The sequence below is a fragment of the Narcine bancroftii genome, chromosome 3, assembly GCF_036971445.1.
Source record: "Narcine bancroftii isolate sNarBan1 chromosome 3, sNarBan1.hap1, whole genome shotgun sequence".
In the NCBI taxonomy this organism is placed as follows: Eukaryota; Metazoa; Chordata; class Chondrichthyes; order Torpediniformes; family Narcinidae; genus Narcine; species Narcine bancroftii.
In genome coordinates, this window is record NC_091471.1 from 266,441,744 (window position 1) to 266,466,880 (window position 25,137).

A 25,137-nucleotide genomic window follows, 5' to 3' on the forward strand; every position below is an offset into this window, starting at 1 on the left:
TCTCACCCCCCTCGCCTCACTTTAAATTTCCAGTGGAGCCTGTTGGAAAATACTTCAGTGTTTTAGTGCAATAGAAACTCGCAGGGTGTTGCAATTACATAAAGATGATTAACCCCTTACTTTTGCAAAAAAAAAGTCGTAATTTTTGAAGGATCTGCACCTTGGGACTTGTTTTGTGGGTTCAACGTTAAGTTTTGCTCACATGCACTTCAAATGAGAAATACAGTCTTGTGGATGCCCAGTTAGAGGGAAGTTTTATCATTTGAATCTTAGGCTTCATTGCAAGTGTGCAATTTAAATAATCCCCACACCACGCGAAACTTAGTCACGAAGAAAGCTGCAGAGACTGGGAAAGAAACAGGGAATTTCCCAGAACTCTGGCAAGGGAAAGGAGACGACATGTGCTGGTGCGCCCACGTGGTGCAGCCTGCCAATTGCAAGGGTGATATGCTAATGAGCCGGTGGGTGGTTTGACACACGTTCTTAAAAAGCGGCGAACGCGGCTCCGGAGGTACAGAACGAAGTGGAGATCGCAGTGGATTATTGTGTCAACTTGGAGGGAGATCTGCTACCTTGGGGACTGTTGCAATCAACCTCGAAGTCTGCAACTCGCGAGCTCTTTTTACCCTTGGATTTTAATTACTGCAATATGACTCTGGAAGATACTACTGGAACTGACAACACCAGCAAAAAGTAAGCTCGGTTAATAATTTAAAACATGCATTTGTCCTGGTTTTTGGCAAGTAGAAAAATCAATGCATTGAAAAATGTGCAGTTGTTTTACCACGTATTGTTGCTTTTTTTTAAAAAATCCCTTCCTGCTTCTGCCTAGGATGCAGACCATTGACCAAGTGTTGGAAGAGTTGTTGGTGGCCGCGCAGCGCCAGGGGTGCTTAACCATTGGAGTTTATGAATCGGCGAAACTGATGAATGTGTAAGTATTTTTTAAACCCTGCAAGCATGCAATCTACTTCATTTGGAAGCTCTCATTTCCCTATGTATTCTGACCCATCTCTCGTTTTTTTTTTGTTGTCCCGTGCAGTGACCCCGACAGTGTCGTTCTGTGTCTCCTGGCGGTCGATGAGGACGACGAGAGCGACATCGCCCTTCAGATACACTTCACCCTGATCCAAGCGTTTTGCTGTGAAAACGACATTAACATCGTGCGGCTGCGGGGCGTCAAGCGGTTGGAGCAAATTCTGGAGGCTGGGGGAGAGAGCGCTGAGCCCCTGGACATTCACTGCATGCTGGTCACGGTAGGTTCCGTCATCTCACCCAACCTTGATGCGTAACGAGTTCTGTTTTAAATATGACAGCTCTCGTACAATTTTGCAAAGTAATCTAATGCAGAATGGGATGAAAGTCTGCCTGAGCCACGCAGAATGGGATGAAAGTCTGCCTGAGCCACGCAGAATGGGATGGAAATCTGCCTGAGCCACGCAGAATGGGATGGAAGTCTGCCTGAGCCACGCAGAATGAGATGAAAGTCTGCCTGAGCCACGCAGAATGAGATGAAAGTCTGCCTGAGCCACGCAGAATGAGATGAAAGTCTGCCTGAGCCACGCAGAATGAGGTGGAATTCTGCCTGAGCCACGCAGAATGAGATGAAAGTCTGCCTGAGCCACGCAGAATGAGATGAAAGTCTGCCTGAGCCACGCAGAATGAGGTGGAATTCTGCCTGAGCCACGCAGAATGAGGTGGAATTCTGCCTGAGCCACGCAGAATGAGGTGGAATTCTGCCTGAGCCACGCAGAATGAGGTGGAATTCTGCCTGAGCCACGCAGAATGAGGTGGAATTCTGCCTGAGCCACGCAGAATGAGGTGGAATTCTGCCTGAGCCACGCAGAATGAGGTGGAATTCTGCCTGAGCCACGCAGAATGAGGTGGAATTCTGCCTGAGCCACGCAGAATGGGATGGAAGTCTGCCTGAGCCACGCAGAATGGGATGGAAGTCTGCCTGAGCCATGCAGAATGAGGTGAAGCCTGCAGTGCTTGATCGTGGCATTTACCGGGTTAAACTGTTGCAACAGACGTGAAACTTAAAAGGTTGCGTGACGGGTGCAGGCTGACTGGAATTGACGCGCTGGTATGCTGACGCGTCTCTGTGTTTTAATGTTATTAACAGAACTCTCATACCGACGTTTGGAAATGCGAGGCACTGGAGGAAGTCGGACGCTACTGCCAGGAGAGCAGAAACAAGAATCAGTGGGTGCCCACCGTTTCCCTGCAAGAACGCTGAAAGATCACGAGAGGCGACTCTTTTTTTTAAAACGCAATATTTGAACAAGAAAAATGTGCCGTTTTAAAAGCAGGATGGATGAGAGCCGCAGTTTCTTCAATGGAGAAATCGGCAAGACAGGAGGGGCTTGGCTGTTTCGGAGCGGCAGGTGGATTGCAACCGCTCCCGGAGACGAGAAGGGGAGCAGACGAGGAGTCGGAGATGAGGAAGCAAATTTGGAAATGGAAGAGGTTTCGAACCAGGACACTTTGTACATGTATAAATATTTTTTTTAAAAAGAGACTGGAGTGAAATCGAAAGAGAAGGAAATGGGTTAACACCAGGAAAGACTGTCTGGATGGTTTATTGGACAAGGTGTGGCGGCCGTGCCTCCCTAGCACCTGGAGGGTCGCCTCATGGGCAACAAGTCAAACCCATGAGGAGCTGCACAAAAAAGACATGGGGAGGGGGGGGGGTTGTCGGTTTTTAGTGTTGTGTGACTAAACCAACAAGAGCCACTGGTTTTGTTGCATGGAGGAGAATTGCAGCAATTAGGGAGCTTAACCGTGGCGTTGAGCTTCAAACCAGGAGCGAATGCAGGGCGTGTAATGGGCATCGTGCAATTTGAATGAACACTATTTAAACTCGTGTATTGTAAATATAACTGATCTTAAAGACGTGATTTAAAATGATTTTTTCCAAGAAATGTACCAGAATGAAATTGCAAATTATATTTACAATAAATATTTAAATGTCGGAGTACTTGTTGGTCTGACTTGTGTTATTCCAAAGGGTTTCAGAATGGTAAATATACTTGAGATTTTTAGTTTTATGAAGCTGGTTGTGTTGCATTCTGGCAGCAAGGAACAAAACGACAGGTTGTGTTGGGGTCTTGAAAATTAAGATTGCCCCTGTTTCTTGACTGTTTACCCCCCCCCCCCCCCCTCTGCCGCCTTCTCATTCCCCTCCTCACTGCCACCTTGTGTGAAGGAGGTGCAGAAGTTGGTACTTTTCAAAGTTCCATGACCGGTTGTGCATTTTCAGGATATCTGAAAAGCATTGCAATGCTACATTAAGACGTTCCTAGATCTTGCAGCCAAACCCAGAGGAAGGGAGAAAAACTGGTTAAAATGTTCTGGAACTCGGAACATTTTAAGGCAAGGCTGCATGGTCCCCCATCTATTCACCCACCAACCCATGCTTTTTCACCACCCTTTTATTCTGCCTGTTTCTTGCTTGATCTGAAGAAGGGTTTTTGGCCTGAGATATTGACTACCTTTTGCCTTCCATGGATGCAGCCTGACCTGCTGGTTTCCTCCAGCTTTTTGGGGAGAAACGCTTCCACCCCGTACCTGCAATCACCAAAGGAAAGACCTTGGTTCAGCATTTTTGCCTAAAACTGTGGTTCTCAACTTTCTTTTTTGCACTCACATACCACTTTAAGTATTCCCTGTGCCACCGGTGCTCTGTGATTAGTAAGGTAGTAGGTAGGTGGGTGGGAAGAAAAATGAAAACCACTGTTTTAACAGTACCTAATATATGTGCACGGTTTCAGAATGCCAAAAGAAATGGGCCTGTGACAATTTTTCTCAAGCAAAATATTTCGGTAATTGGGACTAGTGCAATGATTCTCAAACCTTCCCTTCCCACTCACGTACCACCTCGATCGATCACAGAGCACCGATGGCATAGGAATTACTTAAAGTGGTATGTGAGTGGAAAGAAAAAGGTTGAGAACCATTAGCCTAAAATAAAGCACTTCAACTGGGCATATCTGTCTATTTGTATCACATTGGGGTTAGAATTGAATCCAGAAACATCTAATTTAGAGCTGAGCTGTGGATGATGTCAGAGAGAAGAAAATCTGGTCAGCGCGCCCTCCAGATCAAATTGAACATTTTACAGAAACCCATTTCTGTCGGGTGACTTGGCATACTTGTTTGCTTCAGATAACTGCTCATTCAAGTTTAAATAGTTACAGGGTTTAATGATCCAAGAAATATATCCTCTTCAACGTAAAGCTATGCATCAAGTTTGGAGCGTGCTGATTTATGCTGTCAGTGGTCAAGTCATTGGACGTGTGCAGTGATGCACAGATGCATATAAAAGTTTGATTCCTATCCTAGCAGCTGGTAATCAAAATCAATAATTAGAAAAGACTGGAAATCAAAGGCAGGATCAGTAACAGTGAACTATGAAATTACCAAATTATTTTCAATGCCCAACTTTACACTAATGTTCTTTACAAAAGAAAATCTGCCTTCCTTAATTGATATGGGATACACAAAAGGGCTGAAGAAACTCAGCAAGTCTCGCAGTATCCATAGGTAGTAAAAGGTAACTAAGCATTTCAGGCCTGACCCCCCCCCCCCTCTTCATTAAGGTATGAGTAAAAAGCAGGCAGGTGCCTCACAATTAAAAGGCGGGGAGAAGGGGTGAGGAGCACAGGCTAACAGTCCCAATTACTGAAATATTTTGCTTGAGAAAAATTGTCACAGGCCCATTTCTTTTGGCATTCTGAAACCGTGCACATATATTAGGTACTGTTAAAACAATGGTTTTCATTTTACTTCCCACCCACCTACCACCTTACTAATCACAGAGCACCGGTGGGACAGGGAATACTTAAAGTGGTATGTGAGTGCAAAGAAGAAATTGAGAATTTGCTAGGGAAGGGGTAGGTTTCTGAATGGAGACGAAAGGGGGAAGAGAGCTGGAGGAAGAGACAGGAAGAGGGAGAGAGATTTGTGAGGTGTTTATAGCACCCAACCCCAACCAACCAATTTTCCCTTGCAACCGCTGCAATCGTGTCTGCCTGTCCCGCATCGGACTTGTCAGCCACAAACGAGCCTGCAGCTGACGTGGACTTTTTACCCCCTCCATAAATCTTCGTCCGCGAAGCCAAGCCAAAGAGAAAGATAGCAGCTGGAGAAGTCCATGGTCATGCTGTCTGGTTGGAGAGTGCCCAAACGGAACATTAGGACCATAATTGGTATGGCTTGTACAGTATATGATTTCCAATTAACAAATATGATCAACATCTGTTTCTGGAATAGCCTCACCAGTCCCTTTTCCACGGAATAATTAGGGATGGACAATAAATGCCAGCAACATTACATACTTTGGAATATATTCATTCTTAATAATGTAACCTCATCACTTGCCTTGTGTATGCTTTTTTCTCATGATAAAATGATGATTATAGACAGCACAGTTAGGATAGTGTTAGGACAATAATATTACAGCACCAGTGACCCAGATTCGAATCTGGTGCTGTCTGTAAGGAGTTTGTATGTTCTGCCCGTGTCTGTATGGGTTTCCTTACCCAGATGGACAAGGCACATGCAATACCATCATTTCTGAGACTCCCCATGAACCCCACTTCATTTTGTCTTGGAGGTGCGTTGCCAATTCTACCTTGCTTCTGGGTTAAACTACTGGAACTCCCTGTGTAACCTTGGGACTTGCAAACTATATTACACCAACAGCAATCAACTGCGGATTTCAAGGAAGTGCAAGTCTCCTGAAATTCATTTTGGTGAATATATCTGACACAGGGTGAAAGTACAAACTTCTTACAGATAGTGCGGGATTTGAATCCGGGTCACCGGTGTTGTAATAGCATTGGACTAACCATGCCCTTGTCATCAAAAGGTTTCACATTGATTTTCAGTGTTCAGGTTTTTCTTTATCCATTCAACAGATGCGGACATTACTCAAAAGGCCAAAATGTATTCTCTAAATCTAATTAATCTTGTGGAGATTTTTTGAAATGTTACTTTCCTGACCTTGGTACTTGAGAGATACCTCATCAGTGAAATGATGCGATTATAACTTGTTAGATGTTTGTCTAAATAGATCCATTATCACCTCATTATTTACTAATCTAACTGCTATCTAGCCAAAATAAGGTGCACTTGAAAGACCCACCTTGACTGATAAATCATCTTACATGCACTTTATCTGGATGGTTTACAAAAATAGGCAAGAATGCTTGATTTTCACATCTGAGATTAGATACAGGCACAAAGAAATTTAAATGTTATGCAACGGGCAATGTGTTAGGAATTTTTTCTCTGCCCCCCTCCTCCACACTTCCCCCCACCCCAAGTAGAAGGGAATGCCACATTAGAAGACAAAAATAAATGTAATTGGATTTAAGACTACTTTACTGAAATGAAGACTAGGCCTCAACAATGGCCTGTGATGTCACTTAACAAGATGAAAACACGTGGTCCTAGTGATGGCTATCAGCCCCTTACACACTTGCCAGTGATCCCAGGAATTGTATGGCAATCGGCTTTTAAAGTGGCACGTATGAAAGCAAAATCTGCTCAACGCCGGTCGCAACCCCTAGTACAATCCCTAGCATGTGCAAATGCCAGCGTTGAGATCAGGCAAGTGTGAAAAGGGCAATTGCATTGCAGGCACAACAGAGCAAACACGGGGGATAAATCCTTGCAAGTGTGAAATCATTCAGTATCCCAGTTAGGAGTGGTCTGGTGTGAAAGGCCAAACCCCCGTTCCTATCCCGGGACACCGAACGGCCGACTTACTGGGATACAAGGCACTTGACACAGACCAAATGTTACCAGCTTCATTTAGCAAACCCCAACCGGGTGTAAGGTTGGGACCCTACTTAGGAATTCTGCATTCTCAAGGTGCAGTGAGAAAAAGAATCCAAAAGATTTGCATTTCTATGGCATCACTGACTGGCACTTCAGAACACAATGCTGGAGAAACTCAGCAGGTCAAACAGTGTACTTGATATAGCAAAGATAAAGATACAGAACCAATGTTTCAGGCATGAGCCCCTCATCAAGTTATGAGCAAAATGAAGGCAAGCATCTGAAGAAAATGCTTGGTCAGGTGCTTGGCTCCCACATATAGCAACATGATGATGTTTAGAACTCTTGACAAGGGATAAATTTTGGCCAGGACAGTAGGGCGAACTCTCCAACTCTCCTACTGTTTTCTGACATGCTGCTATCAAACTGCAGCCAAAATTTTTTGCACTCAGGACTGGAGGGTGACTTCAACCTGCAGACATGTTCCTGGTTAGTTATGTTGGCTGAAAGCGAAATAATGTTCTAAGAAAAAGAACCCCCAGATCTTGAAAATCATGTCATGAAATCTTTTCTGATTATGCCCTTCCAACGGCAGGTCAATCCTTACAACGGCAGGTCAATCCTTCCAACGGCAGGTCAATCCTTCCAATGGCAGGTCAATCTTTCCAATGGCAGGTCAATCCTTCCAACGGCAGGTTAATCCTTCCAACGGCAGGTCAATCCTTCCAATGACAGGTCAATCTGCAGATCAATCATACGGCTAAAAGTTAAACAAGGTAAGGGAAGACAAAAGTTCATGAAGCTGACAAATCTGTCCATCATCTGTCATGACACTGAAGGGGAGAAACACTTAGAAAAAGCTTTTAAATTGTACTTTAACAACTCCTTCACAAGACATCACATATCCCCTGGGTTATTTCTAGTAATTAGTAATAAAGAACCATTTTTCTCCACCCACAAATTGTATGAGGAATTGTAATGAGTCATAATTCAGGATATTGCCCATTCATGCTACAGAAAATGTTGACAGAAATGCAAGTTGAGTCGCCCAACCTTTTGCAGGCATGAGTTCATAGAAAACACCCATCTACGCACTTTCTGGTTGAAGAATCCAAGGCATTCAGGAATAACCAGCAGGCCTCTGCTGTTGCATTTATTTGCTTTATGTAAAGCGAGCAGAAGTGGAGTACAAAATTGCTCTGATATCAGAGCCCTTGAACTCTGGATCATCTCTCATTGTGCCCTTTTTTCATAGATCAGGTCTCTATTTCTCCATAAATGTCGAGTTGAACCCAGTGCATTTTCCCCCCTCTTTTTGTAGATACCTGGCCTCCTTTTCTTCCTGGAGGGCATTAACAATATTGCAGGCTTCTTCAACACACACCAAACTATCAAGTGCAACTCTTGCTGGTGAAGGCTTTGGGCGATGCAACACTGTTCAGTCTCCCCTTTTTAATCAGGAGTTGGGCCCAGGAGAAACTGTGTGAGATCTCGGTCAACTTCTCTTATCGTCCCTCAACGTACCCGATCCTTAATACCAACCCTTTGAAATAAAGGAACCCAAAAATAGATGAAAAATGAAATGTCACCTTGTTGGGTTTGTTCAGCTCAGGTGGTGGAAGAGGGAATAATACAGAAAAAAAATCTGAAAATAAGACATAAAAACCCTTGCACAAAACCTACACTAAATTTTATTAAAAGCAAAGCCACGAGTTGTACTTTACATTTAGTATTGAATATGCAAATACATGAATCCTCTTAGTAATAGAACCAGCACATCATGAGAGGGAAATGTCATGGCTGAAAGATGTAGATACAACATGTTTAACTGGATCTAAAGTAACTTTCTATTTCTTTAGTTGTAGGGTTTTTAAGAGATATAATTTATTCTCAGAAAACATTGCTGGAACAGATGTGAGCCAGATTTCACAGAGTGTGTCCAAAGAAAAAGAGCCCAACTAAATTTCATCTACCGATGCTGTAAGCAGCTTGCTGTAGAGAACCCATTCTCAACCTTCAGCAATGCCCCCATCCCCCCACCCATGACTCTGCTCAAACTGTAAAGCAGTCAAGTTATGCTTTTTCCCCCCCCCCCCCGTACTTCTACCAACGACATAAAAAAACATAAAATATATTTATGTTACATGAGGTGAAAAGAAAACAATATTTTTACTTCAATGCACTGTGGTCTCATTTGGGCAGGGGGGAGCCGTGGGGCCCTCCCCTTGACAATGGCTGCTGTAGACTATTGTTCAATTGCCAGACCCAACCACACTGCTGGTCTGTGGTCATTTAAATTTTATTTCATTTCAATTCATCAATATGCCTCTCCAGAAGTGTTGGGATTCGAACCTCTTCCCGATCGCTGGCACTGTAACAACATTACATTAACCGCAACACCAACCGTGCCGCCCTATTCTAACTTAATATGATATCCATGGGCAAGTACGATCATGTACAGCAAGATCCCCAGACATATACAACTCAGAGTGTTCGGGAGTTTGCTCATACCTCGATGAAAGATTGGTTAAGTATTTTTATCTTCATTATATACAGTAAAAGTCCTAAAATCCAGATTGCTCAAGGAGTGGGTCGGTTTGGATTTTTGGATTTTCTGGATTGTCATGCAGAACTTTTAAAATTCAAATTTAAGGAGGATTAAAGAAGAGACGAACAGGTAAATGTTAATAGTTTATTCATTAGCCAATAGAGTGAGCTTCATTTATCAAAATGAGTTTTAAAGTAAACACTTGACAGAAGTGTAAATGAATTTTTTTCTCTACAAATAAAGTGTGCAATGCTTGAAATTATGTTACAAATCAATATTATAAATGAAAAATGCAATGTACAAATGAATTTCTTTGTGATAAGATTACCTATATTAAGCATGGTCGCTTGTTGCTGCTGTGCATCTGTGGCGGTTACGCACGCGCACACACACACAAAAAGCCTGGTGAATTTCAAAAGCTTGAGAGTCTGGGTTCTCGGGTGCTCTGGATTTTTGGAACTTTACTGTAAAGTACACTGTTTGACCTGCTGAATTTTTCCAACGTTGCGTTATTACTTCAATCACGGGAACTGCTGACTTACATGGTTTACTCACATGCGACTCTCATCCTCTGTCCACAGATGCTGCCTGATCTGCTGAGTGTTTCAATTTTCTGTTTTTATTAAAGACCTTGAGTTGATAGTTTCAAAATTACCACTAATTACCACCTTCATCACCACATATACGGCAATATTTAGAATATAATCTATACTTGACCTGTGATTGTTGCAGGTTTTGGTGGGAGGTTAAAGTTCTTAGTTTTCGTTTAATTTGGTGATTATTTTTCAGCAAAATCAGATACTTTATATTTTCAAAAAAAAAGCATCAGATGAACTTATGATCTTCATGAAGTGCAACTAAATTTAAAGAGTTTAAGTATAGTAGCTTATGGACATTCAAACTAATTAAAATTTATCACCTTCACCTTTACCAGGCAGTGTACCCACAGACAGATAGGATCTGTAGTTTTTCCACACATTTAAAAACTTGTGTGCAGTCTGATAAAAAAGCAAAATGAGTATCATAAATTCTGTTTTGTTGACATTTATTGATAGCTGAGTTTCATTAGGTTTAAAAAAAAGTTCAAGGTAGGCTGTTTGTGCTTATTGGTTCAAGCTGAAAAATTCAAGCTCGAGTTTTGGAAAATAGTTGTGGTAAAGATCAAATGTGGATTTATTTTCTATTCAAACTTCAAAGCAATGAGTTTCTTCCAAAGAGGAAAAATTCACGGGAGCGATTAAGCTGTATGATGTGGATATACTCCAACACCTTCCCTCTCCATTCTCAGAGCTATCCCCCCTCCTCCTATTTACTGGTGTTCCCTCCATCCCTTATCCACACCCCTCACCCCCTCTCCCCACCATTTTGTTCGGCCACCTGCCTATATTTTGAAAGAGTCAAGCCCGAAAAGTTGGTTATGTGTCTTTATCTTTGCTATTGTATGTTGTTTGACCTGGTGAGTTTTTCCAGCGTCGCGTTTTTACTTCAACAACAGTGGCTACAGACTTTTGTGTTTTACTCCTTGCTGACTGTGAGCTTATTTTGGCCCACGATGAAACAGTGTAAGAATCCAAAGGCAGAGAGATCACACAGAGGGAGTGGATTTGATTTAAGGTTTCCCTTGTGGGCTAAATGGAGGAGTTCTGAAATCTCTCACTGAAACTATGTTGGGTTTCTCCATAGAGAGGAGAGCACGCTGTGAGCCCTAATTTCTGTTGAAGAAGTCCAAGTGAGTTGTTGCTTAAAGAATTATATGGATCTCTAGGTGATTGGGAGAAAGTGATTAAAGGGTAGGTGCTTAGTAAGTATATTTAAGACAAAGTTGGTTCAATTTTTACATAAAGGGATTAAGGGATATTGGGAAAAGGCAGGTAGGTGGAAATGGGCCTATCATCAGATCAGCCACGATCTCATTGAATAGTGGAGCAGGTTTGATGGGCTGAGTGGTCTTCTCCTGCTCCTATTTCTTATATTCTAATGTTCTTGGGTGCTGCACCTATTGCAGCTGCATGGGATGAGAAGGGGATTGGGTTTTGGTGGAGATGGAAGAGTGAATTAGGGAGATGCAAAGGAGTTGTCCTTTCAGAAATGCTGATGGATGTGAGGAGTGGGAGGAGGGCAGATGAGATGGATCTGTAAATGACATCCCAGTGCATTTGAAAGAAATCGTGGAGAATGGTCTCTTGAATGTGAAGTCTTGTGGAGTAGAAACAAAAGACCACAAAAGTAAATGACCACAATTACTGGAAATCTGAAATTAAAACAGAAAACGCTGGAAATATTCAGCACAGTTAGCGTAGCAGTTAACCACAGGGGTGACCAACCTTTTCCTTTTTAATTTAGACATACAACAGGGTAACAGGCCATTTCGGCCCATGAATCCATGCTGTCCAATTAACCTACACCCCTGTACGAACTCGTGGACTGAAATGGCCTGTTACCCTGCTGTATGCCTAAATTAAAAATTAAGAAGTTGGCCACCCCTGGAATAGGGCAATGCTGTTACAGTGCCAGCGATCAGGACCGGGTTTCAAATCCTGTGCCGTCTGTAAGGAGTTTGTACGTTCTCCTCGTGTCTGCATGGGTTTCCTCCGAATGCTCTGGTTTCCTCCCATCGTTCAAAACCTACCAGGGGTAGGTTGGGTGCAATTGGGCTCATGGGCCAAAAGGGCCCGTTACTGTAGTGTATATCTAAATAAATAAACAAAAGTTCCCTTTCCTTCCCTGAAATGAAGCACTGTCCAATTCAAAATAAATAAGCGTGGTAAACACAGTGAATGAAGCAGACTCTTTACTGAGTCTCAATAATAAAGAACTGCAGACACTGGAAATCTAAAATAAAAACTGAAAAGATTGGAAACAATTAGCAGGTCAGGCAGCATCTGTGGAAAGAGATACAGTTAATATTTCAGTTCCATGACCTTTCTGGGTTCTGATTAAGAGTTCTGGACTTAAAATGCTCACCATTTCGGCTGCCTGAATTGCTGGATATTTCGATCAGTCTCTCTTTATGTTCAAAGTCTCACTTGGGAAAGTAATCAGGGTGTGTGAGTGGCTTCTGATAAAATTTGGTGGAGAAGCTCAGCAGGTCAAACAGTCTATTTATATAGCAAAGATAGAAGTACCAAAGCAACATTTCATGCCTCTCATCATGGTATGAGCAAAATGCAGACAGGCACCTGAATAGAGTGGCAGGGGCAAGGGGCAAGGTAGTAGCATGGGCAAGAGGTAATAGGTGGATCAGGGAAGGAGGGCAGCCCAGGAAACGAGGGAGGGAGATTGGCTCTGTGAACGGAGAGTGAAGGTGGGAGAGCTGGAGGAAAGGAGACGGAGGGATGGGGAAGGGAAGGAGGACGGGGATTGGTCTAGCACAAACCCAAGAAGTCAACCTGCTGGAGAACGCCCAGACAGAATTTTAGGTGTCGTGTCTCCGATGTATGGGTGGCTTTGGTTTGGCAGTGCACGAGGCAACGGACAGACACATCAGTGCGGGAGTGGGGCGCGGAATTGAAGCAGCTGGTCACTGAGAGATCCCTGACTCTGCTGCAGGCAGGGCGACGGTGCTCGGTGAAGTGGTCGAGTGTGCGTCCAGTCTTTCCGATGGAGGGAAGACCACTGGACTCCCACAGATCCACAAGTGAATTGCTGCTCCATCCTGATGCAATGTGGTCAGGCTCCATTTGCTGAATATCAAGCAGTTGGCCGGCTATTCAAGCATCCTATGTTGTGGCCGTTCTCTTCTATAAATTACAGAAAAGCAGGTCAAAGAGTTTTGTAACTGGAAGGGAGCCACCAGCAAACTTAATAATATTTTCCCACTCTAGTGTCATCACTTAAATAAATCTAAGCTGATAAACTGATGTGACGTGGAGGGAGGCTCAGTAGGTCTGATTGAAGATAAAAGTGGGAAAAGGCCAATATCCCCTGACTGACAGTCCACTCTGGCAGTCAAAAAATATGGGAAAACCAGAGAAATAAGTGAGTGGGAAAAACTCAGCTACCATTAACAAAACTTGCTGGGGGCTTAATTCAACTATCTATTACATTGTGGGAAAAACATGTTTTAATCTCTGTTTTGCTTCTGGCTTGTCAAGTTTTAACTTACATCCCCTTGTTCTCTGACATCTGCATTGACGAACCCATTCACATCTATTACCTATTTCTTTCATAATTTCAAAGGCATCTTTCACTACTTATAGGCCTGATTATGGACACACTATAAATGATTATTTCCCATTGCAGGCCTCACTGTAATAAAGAGTATTAATGTTAGTCTGAAGGCTAGTATTACTTTAAAGTGAGCTTCAGTTTCAAAGCAGTTGCGCTGCCTCATGTTTTATAAGTACAATACCTCACAAACTAATCACGTACCTGCATTAGCCATCTTCTGCCCGATCTGTGAATGATATGCTTCCCTCAATGGCCTCACTGTTTGCCTCAGAGCAGAAGTGTATTCCCTGATCTGAAGCAGAAGGAAGAAGAAGTTCAGTACACTGACTTGGGTGGCACAAGCCCAAGCCGCTAATCTTCTAATCGCCTTCAGATCTGCAACTCTTCCACAAAATAAAAATGTCCTCTCATCCTGGATCTTTACCAACCATTGGAATCAACCACAAAAATCCCAGGCTTTAAAATTCCTTCCCTAAAGCACTCCACCCCTCTGTCTTTTAAAACCTACCTGCCAAGCCTCATGTGTAAAGAATGATGATTTGGGCAAGGAGCGAAAACGTCATGTACAGCACAAGGGGAGGAGAAACTTCAGGAGGTGTTGCTAGTTCTTTGACATGTATCATAAATTCAAAGATTATTCGTTGTGTTTCAAATGTTCCAAAGCTTTGAGGCTTTATGTTAAAACATTGCACAGAAATGCTGGAGGAACCCAGCTGGTCTAGTAATGTCTATAGGAGGTAAAGCTAAATAGCCACATTTCTGGCCTGAACCTCAAGGAACCCACGCTGACGGTGACTGCGGTCAAAGGACCCACATCTGGCTGTGGACAGCTGGAGACTGGCTGGAGAGGAGCGAGAGAGAGTTCCAGGGGTGCTGGAGGCTTCCTGATCAGGTCAGAGGTGTGCATCTGGAGCTCAGGTTTCTGATAGTTTGGACTGAAGGCTGCATGGCTGCGGGAGCGCTGGAGGGGAGGCCATGGACATTAAGTGGCCCTGGGAGGGACTCTCTTTTGCTTCTCTTTCTCTGGCTGTAGACGACCAATTTTCGCTCATAGCGAATCTTTGTCTGTCTTACAGTAGAGGGTGCAGGTTCCGAATTTCCACTGTGAAATGTCCACTATCCCTTCTCACAGGCAGTGAGTTTGTCAAATGACTGTTAGAACAACTTTCCATGACTCTACTATTAATTAAGAAGGTCTATTTTAATATATGTACATATGTACTGTGCCTTTTGTCTGTATATGTGCATTGCACTGCTTTGCCCTGCATATCGGAGAATGCTGTTTGTCGGATGAGTTGCCTGATAGACTTCCTTCCAAATAACATAAGTATAAGATTATGCCCCTTTGTTTTGGATTTCTGCACCAGTGAAAATTGTTTCTATTTATCCACCCTAACAAAGGCCTTAATCATTTTAAATTCCCAATTAGATCACTTTCAAACTTTGAGACTCAAAGCAAATGTGCCAAGTTTGTGTGGAATGACTTCATCATTTAACACTGTTGGCCTTGTGACATTGTGGTGAATCTACACCCTGCATTTACTATATTTTAACACAAAACATTGAAGGGAGACTGGCTACAACCCAACCAATGAATATAATTGCTGTTGTTGAAAATGTTGGTCATGGTTCAGTTGAACATTGCAGTCTCTGAAGTGGAACTAAGCAATGGAAGGAGAACAAACTTATTTACAGCATCTTATAAGAGTTTGATGTTATACGCAGAGCTTTGCAACCACTGAATGGTGTGCAGAGATGTAACTGAAGAACCAAGGCTGCTGGTTTGTGCCCAACACATTATCACATTATCAATGCAAATTTGTTTTAGTTATGTTTATTGTGTAATTAAACATTGGCCAGAACGTCAGTAGAGAAACCACGATCTTCAAAATATCACAAGGCTGAAATGCCAGTGAATGGATAGAATAATTGGGCTGGATTGTGTCAAGTGCCCAGTGATTGATGTGAACATTGGGATTTACCAGTGTACTCAGCTAGAAAGTGGGGGGATGGAAGGAGTGGCCACTTTCTGAACATCTGCTTGATGCCAAACTGGGTTCCTCACTGCCCAGTTGACAGTTGGCATCTCCAGCCTTTGGGCCTGCCCTTCAGTGATCCTTCTCAACTGGGAATTATTAAAGCAGTTGGACTGCTGAGTGGTAGGAATTCTCACGTTTAATTTGACCCTGGCCATCTCCAGTGTCTCTGGCTCAGCACTAAAACTGGATGTTGTAAATATGATGTCCCCGTACAACTGTTAGCTCAAATTAACCAGCCATCAAGGTAGGTTTGAGCAAACAATTGCAGGACCACATAATTTAAGAGACAGATGATGACACCAGTAACTTTTGAAATATGTTTTGACTTCTGCTTCCTTTAAGCAGTTGAAGTATTAATGTTTCTCAACTACGTCTTTAACTGATTTGTGGTGTGTATGACATTACACTCCACCCAACAAATGAAACACCTGAAAGTTGTCAACAGGGATTTCCATGTCAATCATCTGTGAGAAAAAAGGAAATGATCAAGGGCAGTTCACGTGACTTTCATCTTGCACGGGTGGAGAATACCAATGGGGTAAGGCTCACAAATTCAGTCAGGAGTTCTCCAGGTTCAGTGATGTCTCCCGAGCAGAAACAGCTGTCGGACTGGACCATCCAGATGCCAATAAGTAAATGATAGTGATGAGCAACACCAGTGCAAATAGTGCTCTCATGATCTGTTCACTTTGTGTCAGAAACTCCATGTTTTGCCTTTGCTGGGTTTCGGACAGAGGAAAACCTTGGAGGAGTATGGACAAACATAACCCCAAATCAATGAAAGAGCAAATATGCATCATTTAGAGTAGAGCGCTTAAATGAAATTAATAAACTTGTGGTTGAATCATCACAGCATTCTGGTAATTTTTACAAAAGTGACATTCAGCAGATCTGAGGGCATGAGTCACTGTTATTAATGTGCCAAGGAAATAATGCTACAAATGTGTTCCAAGAAAGTGCACCTGAAAGTAAACAATATTGGTCATAATATGATGTGTTCCTGCTCTCTCAGTGGATTAATTAGTAGTTTATTATTTGTCAAAATAGACAGCGTAAGCCTGGTCTGCTTGGAATTGGGGTGGTAGGGGAAGAGGATGGAAATAAAATCAACCAAGATTTGAATCCAGGGCCAGTAATCTGCAAATTTAGATGCCTGGGGATGTTTAAGGTGGGACAGCATTGAAACATTTCTGGGCGCAAAGTGGGCGCTCGTGTGAGCTTCCATAGGAACAGGGGTGGACTGCTTCACAGACTTACCCACCAGTGCAAACTGAGACCTTTCTGCCCTAGTATCGCTGATATCACTTGGACTTTGGAAAACTAGAGTGGAAAGCAAGTCATCTTCAATCCTGAGAAACCACTAAAAAAAGAAAAGTGGACAAAGGAGTGTACCCCCAAGTAAAAGAAGCAATGGGTTCATTAGAGAAATACTGAAATAGTATAAGGGGTTTACAATTAATAAGTCAAAGTTCAGATTTAGGACCAGAGTACATACATGACTTTACATGCAACCCTTTTTTATGTAGGTGAAACAGAATTACCACTTATTGTGGTGCAAAGAAAACTACTCAACACATGTAAACAAACTGACTGTGCAATACAGAGAGAAAATATAATCAATAGTGCAAAAATAAAAGTTTTTAAATTGAGTTTGTCTGATGGTGGAGGGGTCGCATCTTTTACTGAACTCAAGTGGCTCAAGTCTTGTGGAATCTATACCTCGTTCCAGATGGCAGCAGCGAGAAGAGAGCGTGTGCTGGTTGGGGTGGATCCTTGATGATGGCTGCTCCCCTCTGATGGCAGCATTCCCTGTAGATGTCTTAAATAGTGGCGGGGGGGTGGGGGTTGCCTGCGATGTCCTGGGCTGTGTCCACTACCTTTTGCAGGGCTTTATGCTCAGGTGTATCCCCATACCAGACCATGACGTAGCCAGTCAGCACACATCTGTAGAAATTTGGTGGGGATTGGGGGGGTGTTTGTTGAAGGCAGCTTTATACCATTTGGTACTGTACTAAGTACAGGTGTTCCAATTTGTAAAAAATAGATTCATTATTGAGCAGAGAACAAAAGGTAATACTTGACTCTATTCACCAGTCCCCAGTTAAAAGAACACTTCATATCAAAATGTAGCTGAGGTTGACTTGAAATAAATTCCTTGCATTAGAAAAGGTTCTTTGCTATTGATGAAAATAAATACTCACACTGATATACCAACTCATCACCAGTAAAACAATACCATTCTGAGGTCAGGTTTGAAACATTGGTTACCCTTTACTTTCTATAGAGGCTGGGTAACCTGCTGAGTTCCTCCAGCACTTTTGTCCATTGCATTACAATCGCAGAGTCTGCAGACTTTCCTATTTAACTCCATTCTGAACTTGTTCTTACCTACTTCCAGGGTTGACAGCTTATCAGTGGGCTACAATTGGCATTGGAGATGAGGTGTTCATGATTCTTTCCAGCCCACACTAACATGTATGTGTGCCAACACTGGGTCAGAAGAGCTGGGAAGGGATGTTTGGAATCAGAGAAGCAATGCGATCGATGCAAAAGGTGGTGGAGGAGAAAACTGCAAACGGAAAAGTTGGAGACTTGGATCAGTTGAGCTGCAATTTGAAGGCCTTGCAGATTTAGGAGATAGTGACGATAAGGACTGACAAGCTGCCTGGGTGATTAAAGTGGATGCCAATAACAGAGCACATAGTGTGATGCAGAATCAGGATTTATTGTTGAGAAATGTGCAGACTGTTAAACCACAGAGGAACAAATGATTCTGGAACCAACTGTACTTTGTGTTTAGCAGGGAACCTGGGAGGGGTGGGGGGTAGGAGGGGGTGAAGGTGTTTGTGGGGGGTTGTTTGACAATGTCTGCTTTAGTTGCCATTGAACCTCAAATACTTCTTACTGGATCAGAAAGAACTTATCTTTGTTCAAACATAAATACACAGGACAATCTAATACTCTTACATGCCAAGCAAAAACTGACTGCGCAGAACTGCCAAATTGAAGAAGTTAATTTATTGCACAAGACTAATGTTCAAAAGATTTGCCAAACCCCAACTTCCTCCAACTCAACTTCAAAACAAAATTCAAAGTCCAGACCTGCAGCTTAATAATATTGACAATGAAATTTTGTTTATCTCACAACTTGCATCCAGAGCTCTTTCTCCCCCAGTAATCCATCTATTCCCATGGTTGCTGAATATTCCAAGGGTTTACTTCCATGGTTGTTGACCTAATTGGACACGTAACTCTGGATACTAAAGGAAACCTTTTTTAGATGGAACCTTTCATAACCCCAGAATATCCCAAAGTGCTCTACAAACATAAAAGTGTTATCAATGTAATGTAGAACAGAGTTGATACAATTTCCCTATCATAATCTCCCCCAAATACCAATATGTTAATCTCTATTTTGACAACTTTTAATACTCTGGCCCCCATCATCTCATATTCATTGTGACAACTCAGGTGGACAAAGTGGATGAAGGAGTCTTGCCTTCATTGGACGGGAGGTTGAGTGGAAATGTTGGGACTTCTTGATTCAGTTGTACAAGGTTCTGGTGAGAGCGCTCAGAGTATTGTGTGCATTTTGGGTCACCCAGCTCAAGGGAGGACATAACAAAATTGGAAGGGGTGCAGAGGAGATCAGTCAAGATGTTGCCAGGTCTAGAGGGCTTGAGTTATAGGGAAAGGTTGGAGAGACTGGGCTTTTATTCCCTGGAGTGCAGGGACGATCTTATAGAAGTTTATAAGATCATGAGAGCCATGGATAAAATGAATGTTTACAGTCTTTTTTCCAGGGTAGATAATTCTAGAACTAGAGGGAATGGGTTTAAGGTAAGAGTGGAGATATTTAAGAGGGAATTGTATCTGGAATGAGCTGCCAGGAGAAACAGTAGGCATGATTCTAATATTCAACACACTTACACAGATCTAGAGCTTAGAAGGAGCTGCAGTCAGGCTGAGTGGAGGTTGCTGTTCTAGGAGGGTCATGTTTTGCAAGCAGAGAGAGAAAAACAGACTTTTCTCTGAGAGAGAGAATTCAGTTCTACAGTGTTACAGTCAGCATCAGCAGCTGGTTCTGGAACAGGACAAGCTGGCAAGCTCGTGGAAAACCCCATTTGGAGGACGGGTTGTGAATTCTTAGTTCAGCCTGACCAAAGCCCTTGTGGTCCATACAAGAGGAGAGGACTGTCTGCCTAATGCTTCACTTGAAATAAGAAACAAAAAGGAACTCTGTGGTGACATGAAAGAAAGAGGTTATCATCTGGAGAACCCTGAGGGGGCAAGTTTCTTCGGCAAGACACTGATGTGGCTGATTAAAAGGGATCAGTCTGTGTCCAGGAACAACACATTTCACTCTGAAAACTGACAAGAATCTTCCTGAGTGGTAACCATTTACCTTTCAAGCATCAAAGCCTAGTGAACTTCATAAATGTTAAATTCTGTGCACAGTATAAAAATTGCTTGCAACCAGTGAACTTGGAGGAGTGAGAAGAGAGATTGGACTGTGAAATAAATAACTTTTCTGAACTTACACATGCGCTTAGAATTAGAAGGGGATTAAGTTAGGTTAGTTAAGTCAATAGTGATAAGTTAAAGTGTGATTCTGTTTTCATGTTTAAAGATAATTAAAAGCAACTTTTGTTTAAGTAACCATTTGTCTTGGAGAATATCTATTGCTGCTGGGTTTTGGGGTCCTCTGGGCTCGTAACATTAGAAATGGTCATTGGTGCTACCGCAAGGGTGTGCTGCCCAGGAAAATATTATCCCCTCTGTCAACCTCAATAAAGGATTGTTTATCCTTTGACCAACTGTTGTTTAGGCAAGTTGCTGGAAGCCAATTAGTCCCTGCAACTCCTTGGAAAAGAACAAAAATTGCTGATACTGGGAATCAGAAATAAAAACACAAAATAATGAAAACACTTAGCAGGATACTGCCTGACCTGCTGACTTGTTGCAGAATTCCGCAATATCATCTCCTGTGGCTTTTTGTTTACAACAGTGACTAAACTTTAAAATACTTAATTGGTTGTAAAGCACTTTGTGTTGTCCTGAATTGCTGAATTTCCATCTTTCATCACATTCTCCGGGGTTCGGACTGATGTGGGCTTGTCCAAGAAATGGTAAGGATTTTATACTTGGATTGGGATATTCAGCCTCTCAAATCTGTCCACTATTCACTCGTTTATTCAACTTAACTTTAGAGATCCAGCTTTTCCACATACCCCTTCATGTTTTTGGCTAACATTTCATAATTTCAGATTCAAAAATGACAGAGCAAGAAAAAACTGTTTGTTCCAGATTTTATTGTCTTGTGTCCGAATGTTTATTCATCACTCCAAAAGGTCTGTCTTTAATTTTTTGAATATAGCCCCTATAAATCCTCAAGTAGGGGCGTTTATTTCTACCCTATTGGTTCCTTAAGATTTTAACCCTAATATTGAGTACAACATGGTGCATTTAGCACCATTTAGATGAATGGTTTCACAATGCAGCAGGCAAGTATAGCAATCATCAAGAATCCAGCCTTGGCTGCAGTCCTTTCATTTTAAAGGCTTGTTGCTTGAGGTTTTGGAAGGTTAGGCAGTCAGCAGGGCAGCCAGGGTTCCACCCAAGGCAAGTTATTGATTAATATCTATTAGGCCACCTTGTGTTGGGCAATTGACATAGTTAGTGTGCACTGACCTCTGAAATGGATTACATCTTTTGGTGTGACAACTGGTAAGTTAAATAGGACCTACCTGTAGCTTGGTGCTGCCACTGGGTTGGATTTATGCCAGTATAATTGAATGATGGAGTCTGACCAACATTTTCTTTCACTTCTGTCACCAGTTCTAACTGACAGGTTGCTCTGTGCTGGAATGCATCCCAACCTTTCCCAGTAACACCCCACTGTCCCCAAAGCTAGTGAGGGAGGAGATACAAGAGCAAAAAAAGTACCAGGGTTCATGGGGAGCTGGGTCGGGAGAGATGAGCGGATGAGGGAGTCACTCTGTAGAAGGTGGAAAGGAGTGGGGAGGTGTGGATGGATGTGACTGGTCTTGGGTCTTGTTTCAGCTGGCAGGATGATTAACTGAATGCGGCTGGTGAAAGGGAAGGTGAGGACAGAGGAAGCCTATTCCTTTTCTGTTTGGAGGGAGAGGGTGGGAGAGCTAAACTCTGAGCAGCAGAATAAATATGGGAGATGGCTCTGTTCTAAATGTCCTGGAATAGACGGCTTCATCTTGAGAGTAGATGTGTCGGAAGTGGAGAAACTGGGAGAAAGGGATAGCATCCCGACAGGAGAAAGAGTGGGATAAGTTGTGGTCAGTCGATTTGCAGTCACTATCAATAGTTGGCTTGTCTCCTGAGATGGAGACAGAGAGATCTAGAACAGGGAGTGACGTGTCAGAAATAGTCCAAGTAAATAGCAAAATTTCTAAAATTTTCAAATTCTACATGGATGCAGGAAATCATCTCAATGTAATGTAAAGGAAGAAAAGTTGGGGTTTGTGCCACGGTTGGTTTGGAACAAGGACTGTTCCACATAGCTATCAAAAAGACAGGCATAGCTGGTACCCATGCAAGGATCCATGGCTATACCATTGATTTAAAGGAAGTCAGAAGCGCAAAAAAAAGAAGTAATTGACAATAAGAATGTGTCTGTCTAAGAGTCTTAAATGTCCATAATGTTCCAGCCTCCACCACCACCCCTGTCAAGGCATTCCAAGGACCCACAACTCTCTGTGTAAAATACTTACCACTGATGTCTCCCCGAAACCTTCCTCCCTTCACTCTGCACAGATGTCCTCTGGTATTTGCTACTCCCACCCTGGGAAAAAGGTGCTGAATATCTATCCTATCTCTGCAGAATCTTGTAATCCTCTATTAAGTCACCTCTCATCCTTCTTTGCTCCAAAGAGAATAGCCCTAGCTCTGGTAACCTTGCTGCATAAGACATTTCCCGATCCAGGCAACAACCTGGTAAATTGCCTCTGCACCATAATTTCCACAACCCTTCCTATAATGAGGTGAAACATCTCCCAATGAGCCAGACTACCCCACTTAGGATTTCTCAATAATTGGACAGGAGATTTAATTTATGGATTCGGTCACTGCATTTGTGCTTTCACTTCTCCGTGGATTGTCATCTTGTCATGGTGGAGAAGCTTGTGTGGTGTTGTGAAGACAAGATCGATGTTGCCTGGAGCTATGCTTCTGGTAGGGCCACCCATGGCAGTAAGGTCAAGGGTGAGGTCCCTGACAAAGAACATTCAACCAAGACCTCAATGGTGGAACAGGTGGATGAAGTTACTTTGAACTCAACGGCTGTGAAGACGGAAGAAGACTGCAATATATCTGTCAGCGCCAGTCATTATGGTTTTCATACCCCAGGAATTAATTGGTTGATTTGTGAAGTATTGTGTGCTTCTTGGAGTCCAACATTAAGTACACGTTAAAGAAATACAAGCACAGGTGTCTTTGCTCTGTGGAAAATGGAATGAAGTCCATCATCTTTAACCCTGAGGGATAGCCATGATATGTGCTTTCAAGGGCTATTAAGTTGAGAAGCCCAGATCGCTGCTCCTACTTATTGATTCTTAACCAAAAATGTAGATGTGTGGGTATTAGATAAGGATATAATTTCTGCAATTATCTTGCAAAACTATCAGGTTGACTTAACCAGTACCTTGACGAGTAACTAAGGCCATGATTTCAAAACTCATTGTTGAAAGTGACTACTTCATCCAGGTTGACGCCAGTCACCACCTTTTTAAAAAATATGATTGTTTGGTTATGATGAGAAAAGCTTGGATTCTAATCACTGAGAAGTCTTGAACCCGAAACCTATATCGTTTTTCTCTCTCCGCAATTTTTACTTCTGAGCATGGTCTCGCCAGTCTGCGCTTGGCAACATCTGGAGGAAGCACGATGATACTTGGTAACTCGGCCATGGTGACCTTTCGCAGTGGAACTCCCTGACAGCACTCATGTGTGTGGGTTCACGCAGGGAGCATTTTCACTGGGTAAATTGGGACGTTGACTGACACTCGAACATCTGAGATCCCGTTCATGCACGGCAGTGGGAAGAGTTTTGGAAGTTAATTTTTGGAGGGAGGGGTGAGAAAATTGAGGGAGTAACAAATAAAATACAACTTTATCTCAAATGTTTCTAAAAATTTTTTTACTTAAACTAAAATGGTTTTATTTTCTTAATGCATAACAATTCGATCAACACTTAACTTATTACTTTTAACTTAATCTAACTTTACCCCCTTCTAATTAAGCACACATGTATGTAATGTTTTTTTTTAAATTTTTTATTTTTCACACCATAAACCATATTAACCATGATACATACTTTTACCTTTTCAAATATATACAGTGCCATTTTCTCGCACCCCCCCTCCTCCCATCCCACCCTCCCTACCTCCCCCCTCCCGTCCATTTAAAGTACAAAATCTAAGATACATTAAACCAGTCAAACAATGTTGTCATTCAATAAAAATAAACAAGAAATTCCACTGAGTCAATTCTTTTCATTTCCTTCTCCTTTCGTTAATTTAGGTAGTGAATGTCCCCGGTAGGTTTTCGCTATTGTGTTTCATGTAAGGCTCCCATATTTGTTCAAATATTTCAATATTATTTCTTAAACTATATGTTATTTTTTCTAATGGAATACATTTATTCATTTCTATATACCATTGTTGTATTTTCAAATTATCTTCCGATTTCCAGGTTGACATAACACATTTTTTTGCTACGGCTTGAGCTATCTTAACAAATCTTTTTTGTGGATCCTCCAAATCAATTCCAAATTCTTTGTTTTTTATGTTACTTAAGAGGAAGATCTCTGGATTCTTTGGTATATTGTTTTCTGTAATTTTATTTAATATTTGGTTTAGATCTTCCCAAAATTTTTCTACTTTCTCACATGTTCAGATTGCATGAATTGTTGTTCCCATTTCTTTTTTACATCGTAAACATCTATCAGATACTGTTGGGTCCCATTTATTTAACTTTTGAGGAGTAATGTATAGCCTGTGTATCCAGTTATATTGTATCATACGTAACCTCGTATTTATTGTATTTCTCATCGTTCCAGAACATAACTTCTCCCATGTTTCCTTTTTTATCTTTATATTTAAATCTTGTTCCCATTTTTGTTTAGTTTTACCATTTGTTTCCTCATTCTCCTTTTCTTGCAGTTTAATATACATATTTGTTATAAATCTTTTGATTATCATTGTATCTGTAATCACATATTCAAAGTTACTTCCCTCTGGTAAACTCAGACTGCTTCCTAATTTGTCCTTCAAATAGGATCTCAATTGGTAATATGCCAGCACTGTATCTTGAGTTATATTGTATTTATCTTTCATTTGTTCAATAATCTATTTCCTGAAAAACAAATTTCTATTCCTTTGATCCCTTTTTTCTCCCATTCTCTAAAGGAAAGGTTATCTATTATAAAAGGGAGTAACTTGTTTTGCGTCAATATTAGTTTTGGTAATTGATAATTTGTTTTATTTCTTTCTACATGAATCTTCTTCCAAATATTGAGTAGATGATGTAATACTGGAGAACTTCTATGTTGTACCAATTTTT

General features: G+C 42.0%; 1 protein-coding gene and 2 long non-coding RNA genes across 5 annotated transcripts in view; 2 read left to right on the forward strand and 1 right to left on the reverse strand.

Annotated features, from left to right (window-relative positions):
- The first annotated feature begins 500 nt into the window (after nt 1–500).
- LOC138758713 (growth arrest and DNA damage-inducible protein GADD45 beta-like) lies at nt 501–2,980 on the forward strand. The gene is made up of 4 exons (XM_069928050.1): nt 501–693; nt 833–934; nt 1,043–1,256; nt 2,126–2,980. The coding sequence occupies exons 1-4, from the start codon at nt 650–652 to the stop codon at nt 2,237–2,239; spliced, it is 474 nt and encodes a 157-aa protein (XP_069784151.1). The 5' UTR covers nt 501–649; the 3' UTR covers nt 2,240–2,980.
- A 3,389-nt stretch (nt 2,981–6,369) lies between these two features.
- The window catches only part of LOC138758715 (uncharacterized), a 37,182-nt gene continuing 18,414 nt past the window's right edge, over nt 6,370–25,137 (reverse strand). The window contains exons 1-4 of one of the 3 annotated variants that reach the window (XR_011354395.1): nt 17,932–18,212; nt 13,706–13,796; nt 12,299–13,074; nt 6,370–7,527 (exon numbers count right to left, since the gene is read on the reverse strand). This is a non-coding gene — a long non-coding RNA (uncharacterized lncRNA). Of the gene's footprint in view, nt 7,528–10,362; nt 13,075–13,705; nt 13,797–17,931; nt 18,213–25,137 lie in introns of those variants that run through there. The other 2 variants (XR_011354393.1, XR_011354394.1) reach the window with 2 other exon arrangements.
- Nucleotides 20,570–25,137, forward strand: part of LOC138758716 (uncharacterized) — a 31,175-nt gene continuing 26,607 nt past the window's right edge. The window contains exon 1 of the long non-coding RNA XR_011354396.1: nt 20,570–20,672. This is a non-coding gene — a long non-coding RNA (uncharacterized lncRNA). The remainder of the gene's footprint in view (nt 20,673–25,137) is intronic.